The sequence below is a fragment of the Colobus angolensis genome, unplaced genomic scaffold (assembly GCF_000951035.1).
Source record: "Colobus angolensis palliatus isolate OR3802 unplaced genomic scaffold, Cang.pa_1.0 Scaffold109, whole genome shotgun sequence".
NCBI lineage: Eukaryota > Metazoa > Chordata > Mammalia > Primates > Cercopithecidae > Colobus > Colobus angolensis.
This window is the reverse complement of record NW_012111919.1, coordinates 9191509-9211356: the sequence shown is the minus strand read 5'-3', so window position 1 is coordinate 9211356 and position 19848 is coordinate 9191509. Positions and strand designations below refer to the sequence as shown.

Sequence of the window (19848 nt, the reverse complement as noted above, 5' to 3'; positions counted from 1 at the left end):
AAAAAAAAAAAAAAAAAGAAGAAGACAAAAAACAAAGATACCAAATGGTGGGGGAGTATGTAGAGAATGTGGAACCCTTATACACTGTGGGCAGAAATGTAAAATTGTGTAGCCGCTGTGGAAAACAGAATGGAAATTTTTCAAAAAAAACTAAAACCAGAACAACTGCCAAATGATTCAGTAATCCCACTGTTGAGTATATATCCAAACGAAATGAAAGCAGGATCTCAAAGAGCTATGTAAACTGCAATGTTTACTACAACATTATTCACAATGGCCAAGATTTGGAAATAACCCAAATGTCCATCATCACGGGAATGGATAGAGAAAATGTGGGATAAGACACAACATAATATTAATCAGCCTTTAAAAAGAAGGAAATACTACCATTTGTAACAAAATGGATGAGACCTGGAAGACCTGCTAAGATGAATAAATTCTAGAGATCTGCTGTACAATGTAGTGCCTATAGTTAACAATATGGTATTGTACACTTAAAAACTTGTTTAGTGGATAGATCTTATGCTAAGTGTTCTTACCACAAAACAAAAAAATTTTTAAAAGACAAGGAGAAAAGTTAAGTTTTTGGGAGTGGTGGATATGTTTATTACCTTATTTGTAGTGACAGTATCATGTGTGTATGTATATGTCCAAATTCATCAAAATGTATACATTAAATATGTGCAACTTTTAAAAATTAAGTATAACTCAATAAAACTGAAGAAAAGAACAAAGTACAACATGAGAAAAGAACTGAAAAATGTAAAATTTAAAAGAAATTTAGATTATTTACGTCAGATGAGAAAAGACTACTTTAATATTTGTCTGGAAGCAATGCTTTCTTTGAAGTGTTTTTGTTTAAGTGTTCTTTTTATGGAGGATTTCCACATTTCAATAATGGTGAACGGCTCTGAATTTCAGCAGAGTAGACTGATATAAAATATAACAAATAATTTTCTTCTCAATAGTAAGCTTTGTTAATACCGAACTTTATAACACTAGGTTAAGCTTTCCAAAGGAGCTATTTAGAAAGAGAATATGAAGTTGAACACATACACTCATAGTTTAAATATTCCTTGCTTTAATGAGAGGTGACAAAGTAGAAAATCTTTTCAACTTTCAGTTAGTCTATTCATACTTTTATAAATTTATATAAAAATAGCAATATTTAAGTTTAACTTAAGTTCAGGAAGAACTGAGAAAAAGGACAATTAAATTTCTTGGGAAAATTGATAGAATAAAATTAAAAGACCTATAACTTTAGATTCAGATTAAATGACATTTTGATCTCAGATTTCCTTTTGTTCAAACGTTATAGGTTCTGTTCATTTTCGACCTTGATTTTGACACTTCGGTTTATGGATGCATTGAAAGGTACTCAACAGCACTAATTCAAAAAAATCTAAATATTTAGTTTCAGTTTGATTACATATTCATAATTTGCACTTGTTTGAGGATCATTATTTGATTCAGTTCAAGTTCTTAGTTGTGCATATTTTCTCAATTAAGCAATGCCTTTCTTGAGTTTGAAGTCAAGGACAGAGATTCAACAAATGCTTACTCTAATCTATTGGAAATGACCCTACTATTTTGAGAATTTATTATGTAGTAGTGGCTTATTGATAAGTAGTATTTCCTGTTACTCTCAATTTGGAGAGGGTAGACTTCTTATTATGGAAAGATCATACAAGCATTTCCAAAAGTATAGGTAAAATAAGGTTAAAATTAAAAATAAAGTTGTCAGCAGTGAATGCATCAAAGTGAGCAATTCATGGAAGAAAGAGAGAAAGCTCCAAAGATAAGACAGTAAGAAGGACTGGCCTGCCTAAAATAACTTAAACATTCATCAGAATGGACCAGTATTGATATTTATATAGAATAGAAAATAAATAAGTACATAAAATAAATAAATAAATAAGTACATAAAAATTAATTAGCATTCATTGAACCTACCTGAGCAAGAGGCTTACTTTCACATAATGTATCATACTGGAAGAATTTGTCCAGCCCATGCTCCTTGGTAAAATGTTCAGACTCATCAGAGAAGAGGACAGCATCCCCATCAAAGGCTACACGGAGCTGGGTGTCACAGTAAGCCATGTCTTTGGCTCCATCAAACATTGTGGCAGAGGCAATACCTGATAGATTATGGAGACTCATTAATACTCTTCTCAGGTCTATGAGTTATAGTTTCTACCATTAAAAAAACAAATTCTCCCAGACCTTATGTTTTCTCTCTAGCTATTACCTGATGGCTCAACTCCTCTTCACAACCACAGATCTCAGAACAGTTGTCTATGCACTGCCTCTGTTTCTATAGGGATGGGAACATGTAAAATGGATTGTAGGACAATTACTGAGGATGTCCATTTCCAGGAAAGTCAAAGCTCTAAAGGACAGACTTAAGTGTTGCCCCACGTGGAAAAACTTCAGAAGAATATCCAACAAGACCATAAGCCTCATAATCATACGCAAAACTCAATGTAAGTAACCATTAGTGTAAACCTCTTTGTTAACTAGAGGAATAAAATCAGACTAATACCTTCTTGTATTGCCTCTTGCACTTTTTCAGAATCTGCAGCAATATACAAGTTGGTAAGATATGCCTTCAAATAGCCAATTGGGTTTTTTCCACCGGTCAGACAGAAGCGGTCAATCTGTAAGCCTATTATCAGACAAGAAAGACTTTGTTATGACAGCGATTAAAGACAAAATGCTGTAAATCCAAGTAAAAGTTACCTTACAGATAACTGAGCTCATTTGTAAATTCAACTGGCTTTATTTGTGAACCTAAAGGAAAGTTACCTTAGAAATAAACTTTTAAAATCGTCTTATAGCACCAATATTTAAAATTCCTCAACTATTTTATGTAATAGTGATTGTGTTTGGTACATTATAGTTTATGTGCATAGTATATTCACATAGATCATGCCATTTTATTCTCACAACCATACTGAAGCTATTATTATCTTCATTACAGGAAAGGAAAGTTAGACATGAAGACTTAATCTAACACACTGATTTAGATGCATAGAGCAGACTTGAGCCCAAGTGTTTGACTCTTGTCTAGGTTAGAACAGGGTACTTTTTCTTGAACTACAGCCTGCTCACTTACTATAAAGGTCTACTAAGATGTGGCTCTTGAGATCGTGCTACTGGACTCCAGCCTGGCAACAGAGTGAGACTCTGTCTCAGAAAAAAAAAAAAAAAAAAAGGCTTTATCTCAAAACTATACAATTACATGGAAAGTAAACAACCAACCTGCTCCTGAATGACTTTTGGGTAAACAATGAAATGAAGGCAGAAGTCAAGAAATTATTTGAAGCTGATGATAATAAAGATACAACATACCAGAATCTCTGGGACATATCTAAAGCACTGTTAAGAGGGGAATTTATAGCATGAAACACCTTTATCAAAGGATAGAAAGATCACAAATTAACAACATAACATCACACCTAGGGGAACTAGAAAAAAAAAGAAAGAAAAAAACTAACCCTAGAGCTAACTGAAGAAAAGAAATAACCATAATCAAAGCTGAACTGAATGAAATTGACATGTGGAAAAAAATACGAAAAATCAACAAAACCAAAAGTTTGTTATTTGAAAGAATAAATAAGATCGATAGACAGCTAGCTAGACTAACAAAGAAAAAAAGAGAGAAACATCCAAATATACACAATCAGAAATGACACAAGTGACATTACTACCAACCTCACAGAAATAGTAAGAACAAAAACTCCTCAGATTGTTACAAACACCTCTATGCATAGAAACTAGAAAACCTAGAAGAAATAGATAAATTCCTGGAAAAATACAATCTCCCAAGATTGAACCAGGAAGAAATTGAAACTCTGAACTGACCAATAACAAGTTTCTAAATTGAATCAGTAATAAAGAGCCTATCAACCATAAACAGCCCTGGACCAGATGGATACTCAGCCAAATTCTACCAGACATATAGGAACTGGTATGAATCCTACTGAAACTATTGTAAAAAATTATGGAGGAGAGACTCCTCCCTAATTCATTTTATGAGGTCAACATAACTCTGATACCAAAACGTGGCAGAGACACAGAAAAAAGAAAACTTCAGGCCAATATCCCTGACGAACACAGATGCAAAAATCCTCAACAAAATACTACCAAACCAAATCCAGCAGCACATCAAAAAGCTAATCTACCATGATCAAGTAGGCTTTATTCCTAGGATGCATAGTTGGTTCAACATACACCAATCAATAAATGTGATTCATCAAATAAATAGAACTAAAAGTAAAAACTATATGATAATCTCAATAGATGCAAAAATGGCTGTCAATAAAATTTAACATCCTTTCATGTTAACCCCTCCCCCAAAAAAGCCTCAACCATGAAGGAACATACTTCAAATAATAAAAGCCATCTATGACAAACCCAGAGCCAACATCATACTGAATGGGCAAAAGCTAGAAGAACTGGAATAAGACAAGGATGCCCACTCTCACTGTTTGTAATCAACATAGTCCTGAAGTCCTAGCCAGAGCAGTCAGGCAAGAGAATGAAAAAAGACATTCAAATAGACAGAGAGGAACTCAGATTATCTTTCTTGGAAGATGATATGATTTTTCACCTAGAAAATGCCATAGTTTCTGCCCCAAAGTTCCTACCTCTGATAATAACTTCAGAAGTTTCAGGATACAAAATTAATGTGCAAAATCAGTAGCATTTCTATATACCAACAGTGTTCAAGCTAAAAGCCAAATCAAGAATGCAATCCCATTTGCAATCACCACACACAAAATTAAAATACCTAAGAATACAGCTATCCATGGAGGTGAAAAATCTCTAAAAGGATTACAAAACACTGCTGAAAAAAAATGAAAGACAACACAAACAAATGGAAAAACATCCCATGATCATGAATAGGAAGAATCAATATTGTTAAAATGGCCATACTGCTCAAAGCAATTTACAGATTCAATGCTATTCCTATCAAACTACCAATGACATTTTTCACAGAGTTAGAAAACACTATTTGGAAATTCACATGGAATCAAAAAAGAGCTTGAATAGCCACAGCAAACCTTAGCAAAAAGAACAAAGCTGGAGGCATTACATAACCAAGCTTCACACTATACTACAAAGATACAATAACTAAAACAGCATGGTGCCAGTACAAAAACAGACACATAGACCAATGGAATGGGTTAGAAAACCCAGAAATAAAGCCATATATCTACAACCATCTGATCTTCAACAAAGTCAAGAAAAACATGCAATGGGGAAAGGACTCTGTATTCAATAAATGGTGCTGGGATAACTGGCTAGCTATATGCCAAAGATTGAAATAGACCCCTTCCTTTCACCAGATACAAAAATTAACTCAAGATGGATTAAAGACTTAAATGTAAAACCCAAAGCCCAAGCCCTAGAGGAAAATCTAGGAAATACCAATCTGGACAGGCTCTGGTAAAGATTTCATGATGAAGATACCAAAAGCGATTGCAACAACAAGAAAAAAATTGACACATGGGAGCTAATTAAACTAAACAGCTTCTGTATAGCAAAAGAAACTATCACCAGAGTAAACAGACAGCCTATAAAATGGAAGAAAATATTTTCAAATTATGCTTTTAACAAAGGTCTAAAATCCAGAATTTGTGAGGTATTTAAACAGATTAACAAGCAGAAACAACCTCATTAAAAAATGGGCAAAGGACATGACTGGATACTTCTCAAAAGACATACATGCAGCCAACAAGCATATGAAAAAAATGCTCAACCTCACTAATGATTAGAGAAAATCAAATCAAAACCACAATGAGATTATCATCTCATATCAATCAGAATGCTACTGTTAAAAATCAAAAACTGACCTGCTGATGAGGTTGTGGTTAAAAAGGAACACTTACGTGCTGCTTTTGGTGGTGTAAAATAGTTCAGCTGGTATGGAAAGCATGTTGCAGATTTCTCAACAAATTTTAAACAGAATTACCATTTGACCCAGCAGTCCCATTGCTGGGTATATGCCCAAAGGAATATAAATTGTTCTACCATAAGAATATATGTATGGCAGGGCATGATGGCTCACGCCTGTACTCCCAGAAGTTTGGGAGGCTGAGGTGGGCAGATCATCTGAGGTCAGGAGTTTGAGACTGGTCTGATCAACATGGAGAAACCCCGCCTCTACTAAAAAAATACAAAATTAGCTGGGCGTGGTGGCACATGCCTGTAATCCCAGCTACTCAGGAGGCTGAGGCAGGAGAATCACTTGAACCCGGGAGGCAGAGGTTGCGGTGAGCTGAGATAGTGCCATTGCACTCCAGCCTGGGCAACAAGAGCAAAATTGTGTCTCAAAAAAAAAAAGAAGAAAAAAATATATATATGCACACAAATGTTCATTGCAGGACCATTCACAATAGCAAAGACATGTAATCAACCTAAATGCCCATTGATGATGGACTGGATAAACAAAATATAGTGCATATATACCATGGAACACAACCATAACAAACAATGAGATCATCCTTTTTGCAGCAACATGGATGGAGCTGGAGGCTATTATCCTAGGTGAATTAGTGCAGCAACAGAAAACCAAATACCACATGTTCTCACTTATAAGTGGGAGCTAAACATTGAGTACACATGGACACAAAGAAGGGAGCAATAGACATCAGGGCCTACTTGAGGGTGGAGGGTGGGAGGCAGATAAAGATTGAAAAATTACCTATTGGGTAATATGCTTATTACTTAGGTAATGAAGTAATCTCTACACCAAACCCTCATGACATGCAATTTAGTCATATAACAGTGAATTATCATCATTAAACATTAATATAATAATGCTTTTGTAAATCAGTAACTATTACAAAATAACACTGGCTGTCTGTAAGGGGTTTGTAAAATAGGCACCTTCATATACTATGGGTAAAAGTATACATTGGTACAAGCTGTCTAGAAAGTGATTTGATGATATGCAGCTTTGTACCTTTTGACCTAAGACTCCTTATTTTTTTAAAAAGGAATATTCTGAAATTCTGATAAAGATTTCTATAGAAAGGTCTCAGTTTAGGGTTATTTATAAAAGCAAAATGTTCAACAATGTGACAGTAGTTATATAAAGTATAGGATTATCCATATGATAGAATATGTACCAATTCAAAGGATTTTTTTTTAGATATATGATAAACTGGGTAGCTACACATGATATAAAGCAGAATACTGTCTAGTTAGTTGTTTATCATCTGTATGGACCAGGAGAGTCGGTCAGGTCCATTAACTGTCTTGGTGGAACTATCTGCTTTGGTATTAGAAAATGCTCTCATTTTTTCGCTCATGTCAATGTTGGGCATATGTGGCACAAAAGTGTGCTCTACAAATCCCTAAATCATGTGAATTTCATCACCCAGAAATTATTTGGTGACACCGAGACTCTAGAAATGATTAAAGCATCATCCCTCTTCTTAAGGAGATCACAGTTCACTGAGGAGCCTGGCATGTAAAACATTTGTTATAATAAAGACCCCGGCAGACAGAGTTACGAATTGCTTTCAGTACCCACAGAAGGAAGTAACTAACTCTTCTGGGTCAAAAGATTTTTATTCCATGAACAAGGCTGCATGAGAAGGTTGTACACAATCAGTTCATCAGCAGAATTAACAGGGAAATAACTGATTTCTTATGCTTCCAGCCTTGATAGGTCAGCGTGGTGAGGGATAGATAGACCTTAATCACCTACTAAATCAATGTTAAATTCTAGCTGTTGTTTACTAGGTGATTGTTATATGGCAGTCATTTATGTTAAATTTTTATGTTCTCTCTTTTTACTTCATAACACTACGAAGACTACACTTTTAAAAGGCAAAAATGTTTTTAAATGTACTTCAATGATTCCAGCCTATATTCTATTTTATTATTCTAACTATAGTTAGAATAATATAAAGTAAAACTCATAACTTATATCTCGATTATTTGTAAATATGCCCAATTTAAACGTTATTTTAACTTCACACACCCATTTAGAAAATAGGCCAATTGTGCCTGAAATAATTCAGGTAGTTCCATAATAGGAAAAGTTGGAACTTTCTCTTAAAGTCCCCAACACACTGATAGAAACACTGAAGAGACTAGAATCAATCAAATTTTCCATGTAAATTATTTTATGTGTGGGGAGAGAAAGCAGCCAGGGACAATCAGATTTTAAGAGTGGAAAGGAGAGGTGAAAACCTTTAAACCTTTAACACGAATCTGTGGTGAGCAAGAAGTTTGATCACACAGTAAAAACCTTTGGGTTGACGGCTCCTTGAAGTCAAGTTCAGAAGTGAAAAACATAAAACAGAGAAATATATTGCAGGACCTAGGATTAAGACTTTGAAATTCACACTTGACAAGTTAAGTCCAGAGCTTTGAGCCCAACTCTGTGCTGAAGTTAAAAATTAACGTGGCCTCTCTTGTTCTGACATAGGCAAATAAACATTCCTGGCGCAGAAGGCGGTGTCAGTATCAAAGACACTGCATTTGGTTAAGCCACAGTTAGCAAAATAACATGGCTTCTCTCTTTCAGAGCAGAGAGCTGTTCTTCCACATGGTATTTATTTTACTTACCATAGTGATTGACGCTGTTTATAAGCCGCACTCCCACTTGGGCATGGTTATTAGTCATCAGTACAATATCAAATAAGTCCTGTTCATCAGGATATAGATCACGGAGTCTAGCATTGACATACTGTAGTGCCTGCAGGTTACAAACATGAATGTGTGTAAAGAGGGGCAGGCAAGGTGGTTTTGGGGAGGCTACAGAGGAAGCATCTCATCAGAGTCAAATTCAAGCTCTGAAGAATCTTCTCTGAGAGATTCTGGCTCCTTTAAGGAAGATTTATCCCATGTATTTCTGTATTATCAACCGCTCATTCATAGGAACTCAGTTAATGTTCAGAATACATCAGTAATGTTTGTTGAGAATTGTTTCAACTTTGGGTTCACTAGAATTATCTCTGGGGCACAGGTAGAGAGTAGGGTCAGGCTAACCGTTTTATGCTTTGTCTATGTTTGATTGATTTTTAAAATCTGCTTTTATTGATCATCTAATGATTGTTTTTTAATTTTGAAAAATATGGACTGCTTCATGAATCTGCATGTCATCCTTGCCCAGAGGTCATGCAAATTGTCTGTTTTGTTCCAATTTTGGTATATATGCTATCAAAGAGAGTACTTTGTGTATTAACATGTATCTTTAGGTTTGTAGCTCCTGCCCATGCTTTTACTGTGACTCATAAGTACATTCTACCAACAACTTGTAGAGGTGTCATTTGTTTTTGCATAGTTATAATGTTACTGTGTAATATTTATATAAGCACATCAAAGTTGTAAGTGCTATACATTTCAGTGTAAGTTCAGAGAACCTTACCTTTTCTATTAAAATCACACCCCTAAGTGACAACAGCATCTTTATTTTCTTAATATGCTATGTTTGGGGCCAGAAGAGCTAACGTGAATTTCATTTCACTGTAATATGGCGTTTTATTTCTACTACTCAGGATTCTAAATTCATTATGGCTTCTTAGCACTCCTTCGAGGGAGAGAGGCTTCTGTTACAGGTCTCATGATTAGGACTTCACTTAGGAAGGCTAACATACCAAATCTAGGGCTGTGGGCTGGAGTCCCTTCCTCCACAGTCTGGAAGCCTGTGCGAAATCATAAACTGACCTGGGTCAGCTAGAAGGAGACAAGAATGACAATGGTGGGCTAGGAATGATCTGGGAAATTGAATGCCCTCCCAAGGGTTGGCCTGGGTCCTTCCTTCGCCATCGAGGGTCCTGGCGGACCAAAGACAGGTTGCAGAGTACCTTGACGAAGCGGAACGCTGGACCCGGGGTCAGGATGACATTCTCATTGGTGAGCTGATACTCCATGTACTTTTCCAGACCCTCTTCCTCGTAGATTTTCCTGCCGTCCACCATGTTGAAGAGCGCGCAGGATGAGAGCGCAATGGTGATGGCGTTCTTGGGTTTGGGCTGCAGAGAGGGACGCCAACGGGAGGACAGTCACATAGCCAGGAAGGGGACAGGGTTGGGGCTCCTCCACGGGAGGGTGAGAATAGGACCACGGGTCCCTGCTTGGAGAAGTGGGATGCTGGAAACAGCTGAGGCTGGGACTCCCCGAGGTTTGGGGAGGAGAAGCCGGAGACTGGGGAGGACCTCCCTGCGCAGTGGAGAGGAGGGCGGCTGGAAGAGGCTCTGCTGCCCGCTGCAAGGAGGGGCGCCCCGGGTGCCAGGGGTGGCGGGCTCGCTCACCGGCCTGGGACGCGAGGAGCTCGGGTTCTTCTCATAGAACGACCTCATGGATGCCCAGTAGGCAGCCTCGTAGTCGTCCTCATCCTCCCGCTGCTGCTGCTGCTGCTCAGGCAGACAGTCGTGGTCCAGTTGGATGGAGGCGGAGTAGATTCCCCTGCGCTGGCTGGAGGACTTCCATGCGGTGGGGGATGTGCGCGAATATTCCCGTGACTGCGAGTCCCGGCTCTGGCGGATTTCCCGCACGATGCCTTGGGCCCAGGCCTCCGGATTCTCTTGCATTTTGGTGTTGCGCCCGGAGCCAGGATCCGGCTCTGGGGGCGTGGGAGGCCGTGAGTCCTGCGACCGGGGTGGCTGGGGCGACGCGGGCGGCTGGAGCGAGGGCTGCCCGGACAGTGCCGGTGGTGAGGAGTCATGAAGGCTTGGGGAGGTGGATGGAGTCCGGGAGCTCGTGGAGCTGCTGGGGAGCTGCAGCAAGACAATGGGCGTCTGAAGTCGAGGCCTGCCCGGGGTCCCTGTGGCCAGCTCTGCCCAGCTCCCGTCAAGGATCTGTCCTTTCTGCCTGTTCCATTCCTAGACCTTGGATGGGTGCTGGTTCATCTCAGCTCCTTAAGTAGGGCTTAAGGGAACTGGACATTTCTAGGCTTCAGCTGTTTGATATTTCTGTCTGCTTTCATTCTCTCTCCCCTAGCTTCCCCATAAGCATTTCGCACATTTTTATTTGTTTGGAGTAGATAGGACCCAGTCCTCCTCCTCCCCCTTAGGCAGCTGACACATGGTTTGCAAAGTTCTGTCCCCTGCTTGGCATTTACCTACTCAGTCAGAGGCCTGCAGGTAGGACAGAGGGCGTGCAGAATGGATCTTGCTTGGCCAGTGCCTTAGTGTGTGACCTCCAGTTAACTCCATGAGCAAAGTGGGCCAGACATTCTCACCAGAACACTCTACATATCTCCTTGGGGCATGTCTCTCCCCGCTCCCCATGTGAATGTTGGAGTGATGGCTGGGAAAGTCGCTTGTTGGGAGACTGGAGCATCTCCCCAGGGCCTTCAGAGCGCCTTGTGCCAGGGAACCACAGTTATATTGAATCATCTTCCTAAACAGGAAAGGACCATTCTAGAAGAAAATCTCCTTTACTAAGGTGAGCAAGAAGTTATTAGGCATCCATGTATGATTTCAGATTGTTTCACACATGACTCAAAAAAGGATGTTTTTGTTTAGATGATTGAGTCAAATCCGATAGAGATGATGAATTGGGTAGGAATGCATGCTCTCCCAGTGGCTGGGTCAGGATCATTCGCTCTGCTTCCAAAATCTTAATCTCAAAACTAACTTTTTTTTTTTAATTGCTTATGTGGTCAGGCCTAATTAAAGACTCAAAGCCCCACACAATCTGACACTCTTTTTCTCTTGTGGTGACCATTTCCTTCCCTCTTCTGAGGGAATAACTATTTGTCGAATTAAGGAAGGAAGGAGGAAGTGTGCAGCCTGTAGATCTAGAGCCCCTGGGTTTTCATGCTAGCTCTACAACTTATTAATGTGAAACCTTAAACAAGTTCCCTCTGTACTTCAGTTTTCTTAGCGGTAAAATGGGATGTATGGGCAGAAGGGAGTTCTCCTGAGGGCTAAATTAGCTAACACGTGTAAAGCACATAAACAGGGCCTTGCACATAGAAAGCATCAATAAATATTAACCATTGTTATTATTTTATCATCTACTCCTCCCTTTCATCTTTACCTCTACCTTAGCACTGGTGTTCCTGCTTCTAGGCTCATCTATGGATGCAGCCTTGGTGGATGGGCTGCGGGATGTTCTAGACCATTGACTGCGCACAAGGTACCCTCGAGAGTCTGTCTTCCGCACTGATGATTCTTGTGATCCCTGTGATGGAAAGAAGAAACCCAAGGGTGTAACACCCCGTCACCCACTCCTTCTATACATGTGCCTGCAGAATAGTCATGTCAGGCTGAATATAGCAGCACCCAGTGAGAAGATCCCTGGCCTCAATGACTCTTAACCTGAACTCTTGTGTACTGTTCTAACTCTGGTCTAGTCCTCACTTCTGTTTGGAGCATCTATATGGGGGTCCACTTGAAAGAGCATCCAAAACCAAGATGCAAACATATTTTTTCACTGTGACTCCTCGTATATGGAACTTAGTATGGTTCACCACTGTTCCTCCCTTTTCCTCATTTCTTCCCTCAAGGATAAGCCTGTTAACTGATGCTGAAATGATATATCCATTGTTTTTTACCAGACTCTAAAGGTGAGGGCAGCTGGTGCCCCACTGAGGTTTCAGGGGGACTCTAAAGCAGCTGCTTAAAAGGAATGGAGCCCTCAAGCTTTCCTTTTAGGAGAAACAAGAATGAAGGAGACCAGGGAGCAGCAAAGTAAAAGAGTTTCTATTTGCCATTTTCTTCCCCTCACCCAGATTGTCTGTGGTTCCCCTCCAGAATCAGTAGTGCGATCTCTGCTCACCCTCATCATGGTGATCTGCTGGCCCTGCTCCCACAACAGGCACATGTGAATATAAATACGTATTGTGCGGCAGGGGCCAAGGGCTGTTCCCTCAGCTGCACAAAGGCAGCGTCTACACGACGAGTGACCCCGGAAGGGGCAACATCTCAGCGAGTGATTCGGATTGACTGCACGCCTCATCTGAAAGATTGTGCAGAAAGTGGTCAATGCGATGGCCAGACCCCCTTCCCTCCCTGATTTGAACAAAGATCAGTCTCCTCCCTGTGTAGGCTGAGCAGAGGAGCCTGCTGTGGTTCCACACATTCTAAGTGAACACTCGGGTATGGATGGAGGGGAAGACAGGGCCCAACCTCTCCTAGTTCCTTAACCTCCTCATGAGGACATTAGGGATGCCTTAATACAATTCTCAACAGCTTGGTCTTCTCTCCCAGAACTCCCTGCCCCCTAACATTTTCCTTTATGCTCTCTGCTCCTTAATTCCCTCACCTCTGCTACAGAGATCGGCTCACCTGATTGCTCAGACGAACTCCTGGTTTGTCAGATTCCTTTCTTTTTTCTGCTTCTAGACTGTCTTTTGAGGACCTCATTCCGGGCTCATTCTTGACATGGAAACAAAGAATGTTTATTAATTTTTAATCTCAGGGCAATAGGAATCTTGACTTTAAGAATACAGGGATAAAGAAAACATAGAATTTATTTATTTGCTAATATAAAAAGATATAAACTCTAGACCTTAGTTTCCCCTGTTCTAACAAGCATGAGTAAAAGATAACACATATTTTATTAAAAAGAATTATATAAACAAATTTTGATACAGAAATTTGTTGGTTCATAGATTTGAGATATAAAGCATTTATTGTTTAAAGACTGATAACACAGGAAATATTAGAGAATTGTGAAGTTGTTTACGTAGAATAAGTTTTTTTTCTGTTACTCTGAAGATTGCTACTTATGAAACTTATTTTTCCTTACCATTTAGAATTCAATTTTTTCTCATTTTCATCATCAGTATAGCTCAAATTTTCTGTGGATCTAGCCTCGCCAATATTAGTTTGATTTCTAAATATAAGGACCTTAATCTCATACAAATTTATTGAAAGTCATGTCTTCTGTTCCTATCATCTAATTACTCATAGATGTAGAGTGGAAAGGGATTTCTTACCAACAAATTAACAACAGATAGGGAAAACCAAGTAACAGAGCACAAGAAGATAACTCACTTTGTCGAACTCTACTCAAATATTTATGTTTTCATTTTCATTTGGAGGAGATACTTCTTGGAGTATTATTTGAACTGTTTCATGCTAAGTAAGTGGCCGCAATGTGATCAAGATTAGTGTTATTTATCTGTTTAAGGAGCACAACTTCTAGGTTAGACCAAGATCCACTAGAGCACTCTATATTCATCCATTTAAGCTCTATGTTTTGCATGCAGGAAAAATCTCATCAATGTTAGTTGCATGAGAATGTTAGTTGCATGAGAGAATGGCATAGCTGTACGGCTCCTGAACTAATTTTAAAATCTTTTCATCAACCCTCACCCCCCTTATACACATACATAGCAGTCACCATAATATCTTCTTACTTCTAATTCCAAATGATATTTTAAATCCAGTTCCTTTTTTCTATCTCTATTATCATTGCGTTGTTGCAGGCCTCTGACCATCCTCGGACTATGTTTTTAGAATATAGCCTTTCGAGCAGGTTTCATGGCCTTAAATCCTCTCCACTTCTAGATCTGTCCACCGTATTTATTTAGAGTAATATTTACGACATGTAAATCTGGTAACGCTTCATTCCTGGATAAACACTTTCTTCACTTGGTTCGCTCAGGAGCCTTATGATGTATTCCTGTGTACCTGCTACTTGCATGCCCTTCACTCAACACTTTATCACTATGTTCTACTAATACCAAGTGACTTGTATTTGCCTGCATACACAACCCTTATTTCCTTATGGTCACCTCTTCTCTCTTATGTTCTTCAAAACCCAGCTCAGTGTGACCTGGGGGAAGTTCCCAGAGTGAAATATTGCCCTGTGTTGCTTGTGTCTTTTGTATATACTTATACAGAGCAATGAGCTGTCCTTTGTCTGTTCTCTCTCCTACTAGGCCATGCCTTCTTCAAAGACAGCCACTGTTTTTACCTTTTACTACTAACATATGAGTATATGCTAAATGAATACTGACTTACTGGAATGATTTGTATACTACATGTTTTAATCTTTTTCTTTTCTGTCTTCGTTTTTTAAAAATTTCTCCTTCCTCCCATTTCTCTGCTCTTTCCATTGCCTTTATTCTCTTCCTTCTCTTTTCCTCTACATGAAGCCATTATCTGAAATTATTTGGTTGTTGCAGAGCCTTTGCAGAGGCAAATGATGGACTGATACCCACATTTCTTCAGCCCCATGGCAAGATTCTAAGACACTCGATTCACTCACCTTTTTCTGTTTGAGAGTTGTTTGACTCATTTTTTAACTGTTGAAATTCTTTTGTTGTTATCCAGATTTTTGTCCCCCCAGCTCCATTTCCTGTCACTTCCGTTGCTCAGTCAAGCTTTGCATTTAGAATGTCAAATTTATGACATCATATGTGATTCCATAGTAACAAACTGACTCTGTGAATATGTGATTAACCTTTTCTTAAAAAATTAAAAAAAAAATTTCTTCATTTTTAATGTATCTGCTCATAGCCATTGTCTTTGTTTTCGGAAATTGATGTCTAAACATTGTTCAGATGTTCAATATGTAGCAATATCAATATTACCACTTCCTTCTTTTTAAATCTTTTTAAACATTTCTCTTCCATTCATTATATTAATCCCATTTGTGGCTGTGTGTTTCCTGGTACTGCCAAAATGAATGGCAGAGTCATTTGTGGATCCAGTCATTTATCCATGTTCATTCTGCCAGACAGACTTTGTCAGATCTAGAGACTCTCTTTGACAGCTGGGATTTTGTTCTAGACATGGAGTTTAGACTTGAGTTTGAGTTTAGCTTTAGTGTCTCATGTTTCTTTCAATGGCAAAACCTGTTGAGGAAGACACTGACAAAGCCCTTTCCCCATGGCTAGACTCAGTGTAGAATGTTACCTTTGCTGCCCCATCCTTAACCCTTAACCCTGGGCTGCCCCATCCTTAACCCTTTAAACACTAAAGCTAAACTCAAACTCGGGTTTAAACTCCATGTCTAGAACAAAATCTCAGCTGTCAAAAATAGTTTCCAGATCTGAGGAAAGCCCCCCAAAGTCTGGGAGAGTGAACATGGATAAATGATTGGGTCCACAAATGAGTTTGTGATTCATTTTGGCAAGTAACAGGGAACATACAGCTACCAGTAGGATTGATATTTGTAAAAAGTTGCCCCTAACTCTGGTTTACAGAATCTAAACATGTTCTCCATTTTAGTTTTCTCCTTTTATCTTCACCCAGGCTTTAGATAGGAGACATGTGCCATGCCAACCTGAGCTGATGAAATCATAAGGGACTGAGGCAGGTTTCTGGCCTGTTTTCATGGGATAAGTTGATAGCTAAAGATGAATGTCGGAAGTTGTTGATGGTTTTAATTTAAGTTATCCAAGGAGTCTTTTAGTGAGTAAAACATTCAGACTGTAGGTAAGAGTGCCTGGGTTTAAATTATTTCATCTCTCCTCTACTCCCCACTGTACTCCCAACCCCCACGATTGTACCCAAAATTTGTACGGGGGTCTTTTGTTTTTGCATGGTTATGATGTTATTGTTTAATATTTTTATAAGTTTTGTAGACAATCAAAGTTGTAAGTGCTATACGTTTCAGAGTAACTTCAGAGAACCTTACCTTCTCTATTAAAATCACACCCTTAAGTACCAAGAGCATCTTTATTTTCTTAATCTTCTATCTTTGGGGCCAGAGCAGCTAACGTGAATTTCATCTCATTGTAATAAGGTGTTTTATTTCTACTATTCAGGATTATAAACTCATTATGGCTTGTTAGCACTCCTTTGAGGGAAGGAGCAAAGGCTTCTGTTACAGGTTTCATGAATAGGACTTACCTTAGGGAAGCCTAACATCCCAAATCTAGGGCTGTGGGCCGGAGTCCCTTCCTCCACAGTCTGGAAGCCCGTGCAAAAGCATGAACTGACCTGAGTCAGAGGTTTATTCAACTCACACTTCTGCAGACTATACAGGAAGCATAGTGCTGGCATGTGCTTCTGGTGAGGCCTCAGGAAGCTTCCAATCATGACAGAAGGCAAAGAAGGAGCAAGTGTGTAACATGATGAGAGCAGGAGCAAGAGAGAGAAGGGAGGAGGTCCCAAATTATTTTGAACAATCAGATATCCTGATAGCTCATTACCATGGGAGGGCACCAAGCCATCCATTAGGGATCCACCTCCATGACCCAAACACCTCACACTAGGCCTCACCTCCAACATTGGGAGTCATCTTTTAACATGAGATTTGGAGGGGACAAATATCCAAACCATATAATGGGTTGAGCATGTTCTTGTTGCAAGACTTAAATTTGCTGCTCCATCTGCTGCAGCAGCCCATATATTCATGTGCCTTAATTCCTTATTTTAGTTAACTCTGCTCTCAAGCAATCTCCTCAGAGAGGACTTCTCTGACTGTCACTAAAAATGGGACCTCAGTTCCTTCATCTTTTAACCCTGACATCACTTCATTTTCAATCATGACATTTGTTTCAACCTGACTTTGTTTCACAAGACTTTATTTGCTTATTGTCTTTTCTGGTCCTGCTGAAGCAAAAGCTGCTTGTGAGAAGTGACCTATATATCTTTTCTACTGCTGCTTTCTTCTTGCCTGGAACAGTTACTGGGAGGTACTTCCATAAACATTTGTTGAATAAATACACGAATCTTTTAAGAAATGCATTTACTTAACAGTGATAAACAGGATACAGAATATTGTGTTAACAGTAGTGGTGGAATTTTTTTTTTTTTTTTTGAGACAGTGTCTTGCTCTGTCACTCAGGTTGGAGTGCAATGGCATGATCTCGGCTCGCTGCAACCTCCACTTCCCAGGTTCAAGCAATTCTCCTTTCTCAGCCTCCCGAGTAACTGGGATTTCAGGCATGTACCACCACACCCGGCTAATTTTTGTATCTGATAGAGATGGGGTTTCACCATGTTGGTCAGGCTGGTCTCTAACTCCTGATCTCAGGTGACCCTTCCACCTTGGCCTCCCAAAGTGCTGCGATTACAGACGTGAGCCACTGCGCCTGGCCATGTGGAAATATTAAAAAGTCATTTCCCTATGCCTTTGAGGAGGACCATGAAGTTAGTGTGTGGGAAGAAAACCCAGAAAAGTGCTGTGTTTATTTCCTGTCCTTTAAAGCTTTTTTTTCTGGAGATCAGGGGTTCTCAAGCCTGAGAGTGCATCAGAATTTGAGAGCTTGTTAAAGTGACTTTGCAACAGGAGAATGGTTAAACTATGGCACATCCGTACCATGGAACACTACTCAGCAATGCAGAGGAACAAACTATTGATACACACAATAACCCGAATGACTCCACAGAGAATTATGCTGAGTAAAAATAAGAGCCAATCCCCAAGAGTTATATACTATATGATTTCATTTGTATAACATTCTTGAAGTGACAACAATTACAGAATGGAGAACAGGTCAGTGGTTGCCAGCATGAAGAGGTGGGTGAAGTTAAGTGGGTGTAGCTAGAAAAGGGCAAAATGAGAGATCTCTGTGGTGATGGAAAGTCTGTATTTTTTATTTGGTTGTATCAGTGTCAACACCTGGGCTGTGATATTGTACTATAGTTTTGTAGAATGTCTAAATTGGGCAAAGGGTAATGGAATCATTCTGTATTTTTTTTTTTGCAACTGCCTATGAATCTATAATTATTTGAAAAAATTTTTAAAGTTTAATTAATTTCTTAAAAAACACATACACACAAATTTTGGGGCCTTTTCCCCCAGAGTTTCTGATTCAGTAGACCTGGATAGGGCCCAAAACCTAAATGTGTAACACGTTCCCAGATAAAGCTGATACTGCTGGACTGAGCACCACACTTTCATAATCACTAAGCCAGAGTAATTAGGAATTCTTCATACTCACAGGTAAGCTCTAGCTGGTCCACTGACCCCATGTGAACAACATTAAATAATCCTCTCCCATCTTAAATATCATTTCCTGTAGTAAAGACTATCATTAGTGAAACAGTCTCTAGAATGGGTCTGTCAGACTCCAATGCTCAAGAAAAAGCCTCACCTTTTTTTTTTTTTTTATTATACTTTAAGTTCTAGGGTACATGTGCGCAACGTGCAGGTTTGTTACATATGTATACTTGTGCCATGTTGGTGTGCTGCACCCATCAACTCCTCAGCACCTTTTTTTTCAATAGAGCCCTATCTGATTGGCTGGACCATAAGCAGTTCCCAGCAACAGCTGCATCCTTTTCTGACTTCCTTAGTTGGAAAGGAACTGTCCAAGTTGTAGGTTCACATCCTTGGCTGCACATGAAAATTACCTGAGAGCTTTTAAAAATCCCAGTGCCTGGGATCTTTCCAGGCCACAATCACAGACAAGTTTAATTAGAATCTCTGAATGTCAGACCCAGGTATCAGTATCATTTGTGTTTGACTGGAGGGCTGAGCCCTAGACTCTCAGTAGAATTTCTAAGGTACCTACCTTCCTTCCTCCCTCTCCCCACATTGCCTTGGGTACAGTTTCCCAGATTCCACAAAGGGGAGGCAGCACCTGCTCAAGAAGCTGAACTCCCAACAGTCTTACATTCCTTTCTCTCCCTTATCTGAGGTTCTTACAAGTTGCTTGTCTTTTTTCTCAGCAGTGTCTCTCAAACACCAGGCACCCTTGCATTCCATTAGCTTTTGTCAGGTCTTCATCTTTTCCAGTGAGCTGTGCAAGAGTCTCCTCACCAACCTCCTCAACTGTACTATTGTGTCCTCCTCAAATCCATCATTATATAGCCACTAAAGAGATCTTTCTAAAACACCAATAGATTTTTTCACTCCCTTATTTAAAACCCTTTGTGGAAAACCTGTTTTTCCCCTTAGAAACAAATTAGTATGATATCCAAGACTTCCATGACTGAGTCTTTCTCCCATTCCTTGCCTCCTTTGAAAGCTTCA

At 39.4% G+C, this 19848-nt stretch overlaps 1 protein-coding gene across 6 annotated transcripts in view; it reads right to left on the bottom strand.

The window, feature by feature from the left end:
• The window catches only part of NT5C1B (5'-nucleotidase, cytosolic IB), a 26161-nt gene extending 10834 nt beyond the window's left edge, over positions 1 to 15327 (bottom strand). The window contains exons 1-9 of one of the 6 annotated variants that reach the window (XM_011951239.1): positions 15187 to 15327; positions 13257 to 13346; positions 12697 to 12927; positions 12013 to 12150; positions 10275 to 10739; positions 9828 to 9995; positions 8587 to 8716; positions 2543 to 2665; positions 1954 to 2138 (exon numbers count right to left, since the gene is read on the bottom strand). In XM_011951239.1, the coding sequence (XP_011806629.1) occupies positions 1954 to 2138; positions 2543 to 2665; positions 8587 to 8716; positions 9828 to 9995; positions 10275 to 10739; positions 12013 to 12150; positions 12697 to 12927; positions 13257 to 13346; positions 15187 to 15216 (1560 nt within the window). In that variant the 5' untranslated portion in view covers positions 15217 to 15327. Of the gene's footprint in view, positions 1 to 1953; positions 2139 to 2542; positions 2666 to 8586; positions 8717 to 9827; positions 9996 to 10274; positions 10740 to 12006; positions 12151 to 12696; positions 12928 to 13256; positions 13347 to 15186 lie in introns of all 6 variants that reach the window. The other 5 variants (XM_011951243.1, XM_011951247.1, XM_011951254.1 and 2 more) reach the window with 5 other exon arrangements.
• Between the last annotated feature and the right edge of the window lie 4521 nt (positions 15328 to 19848).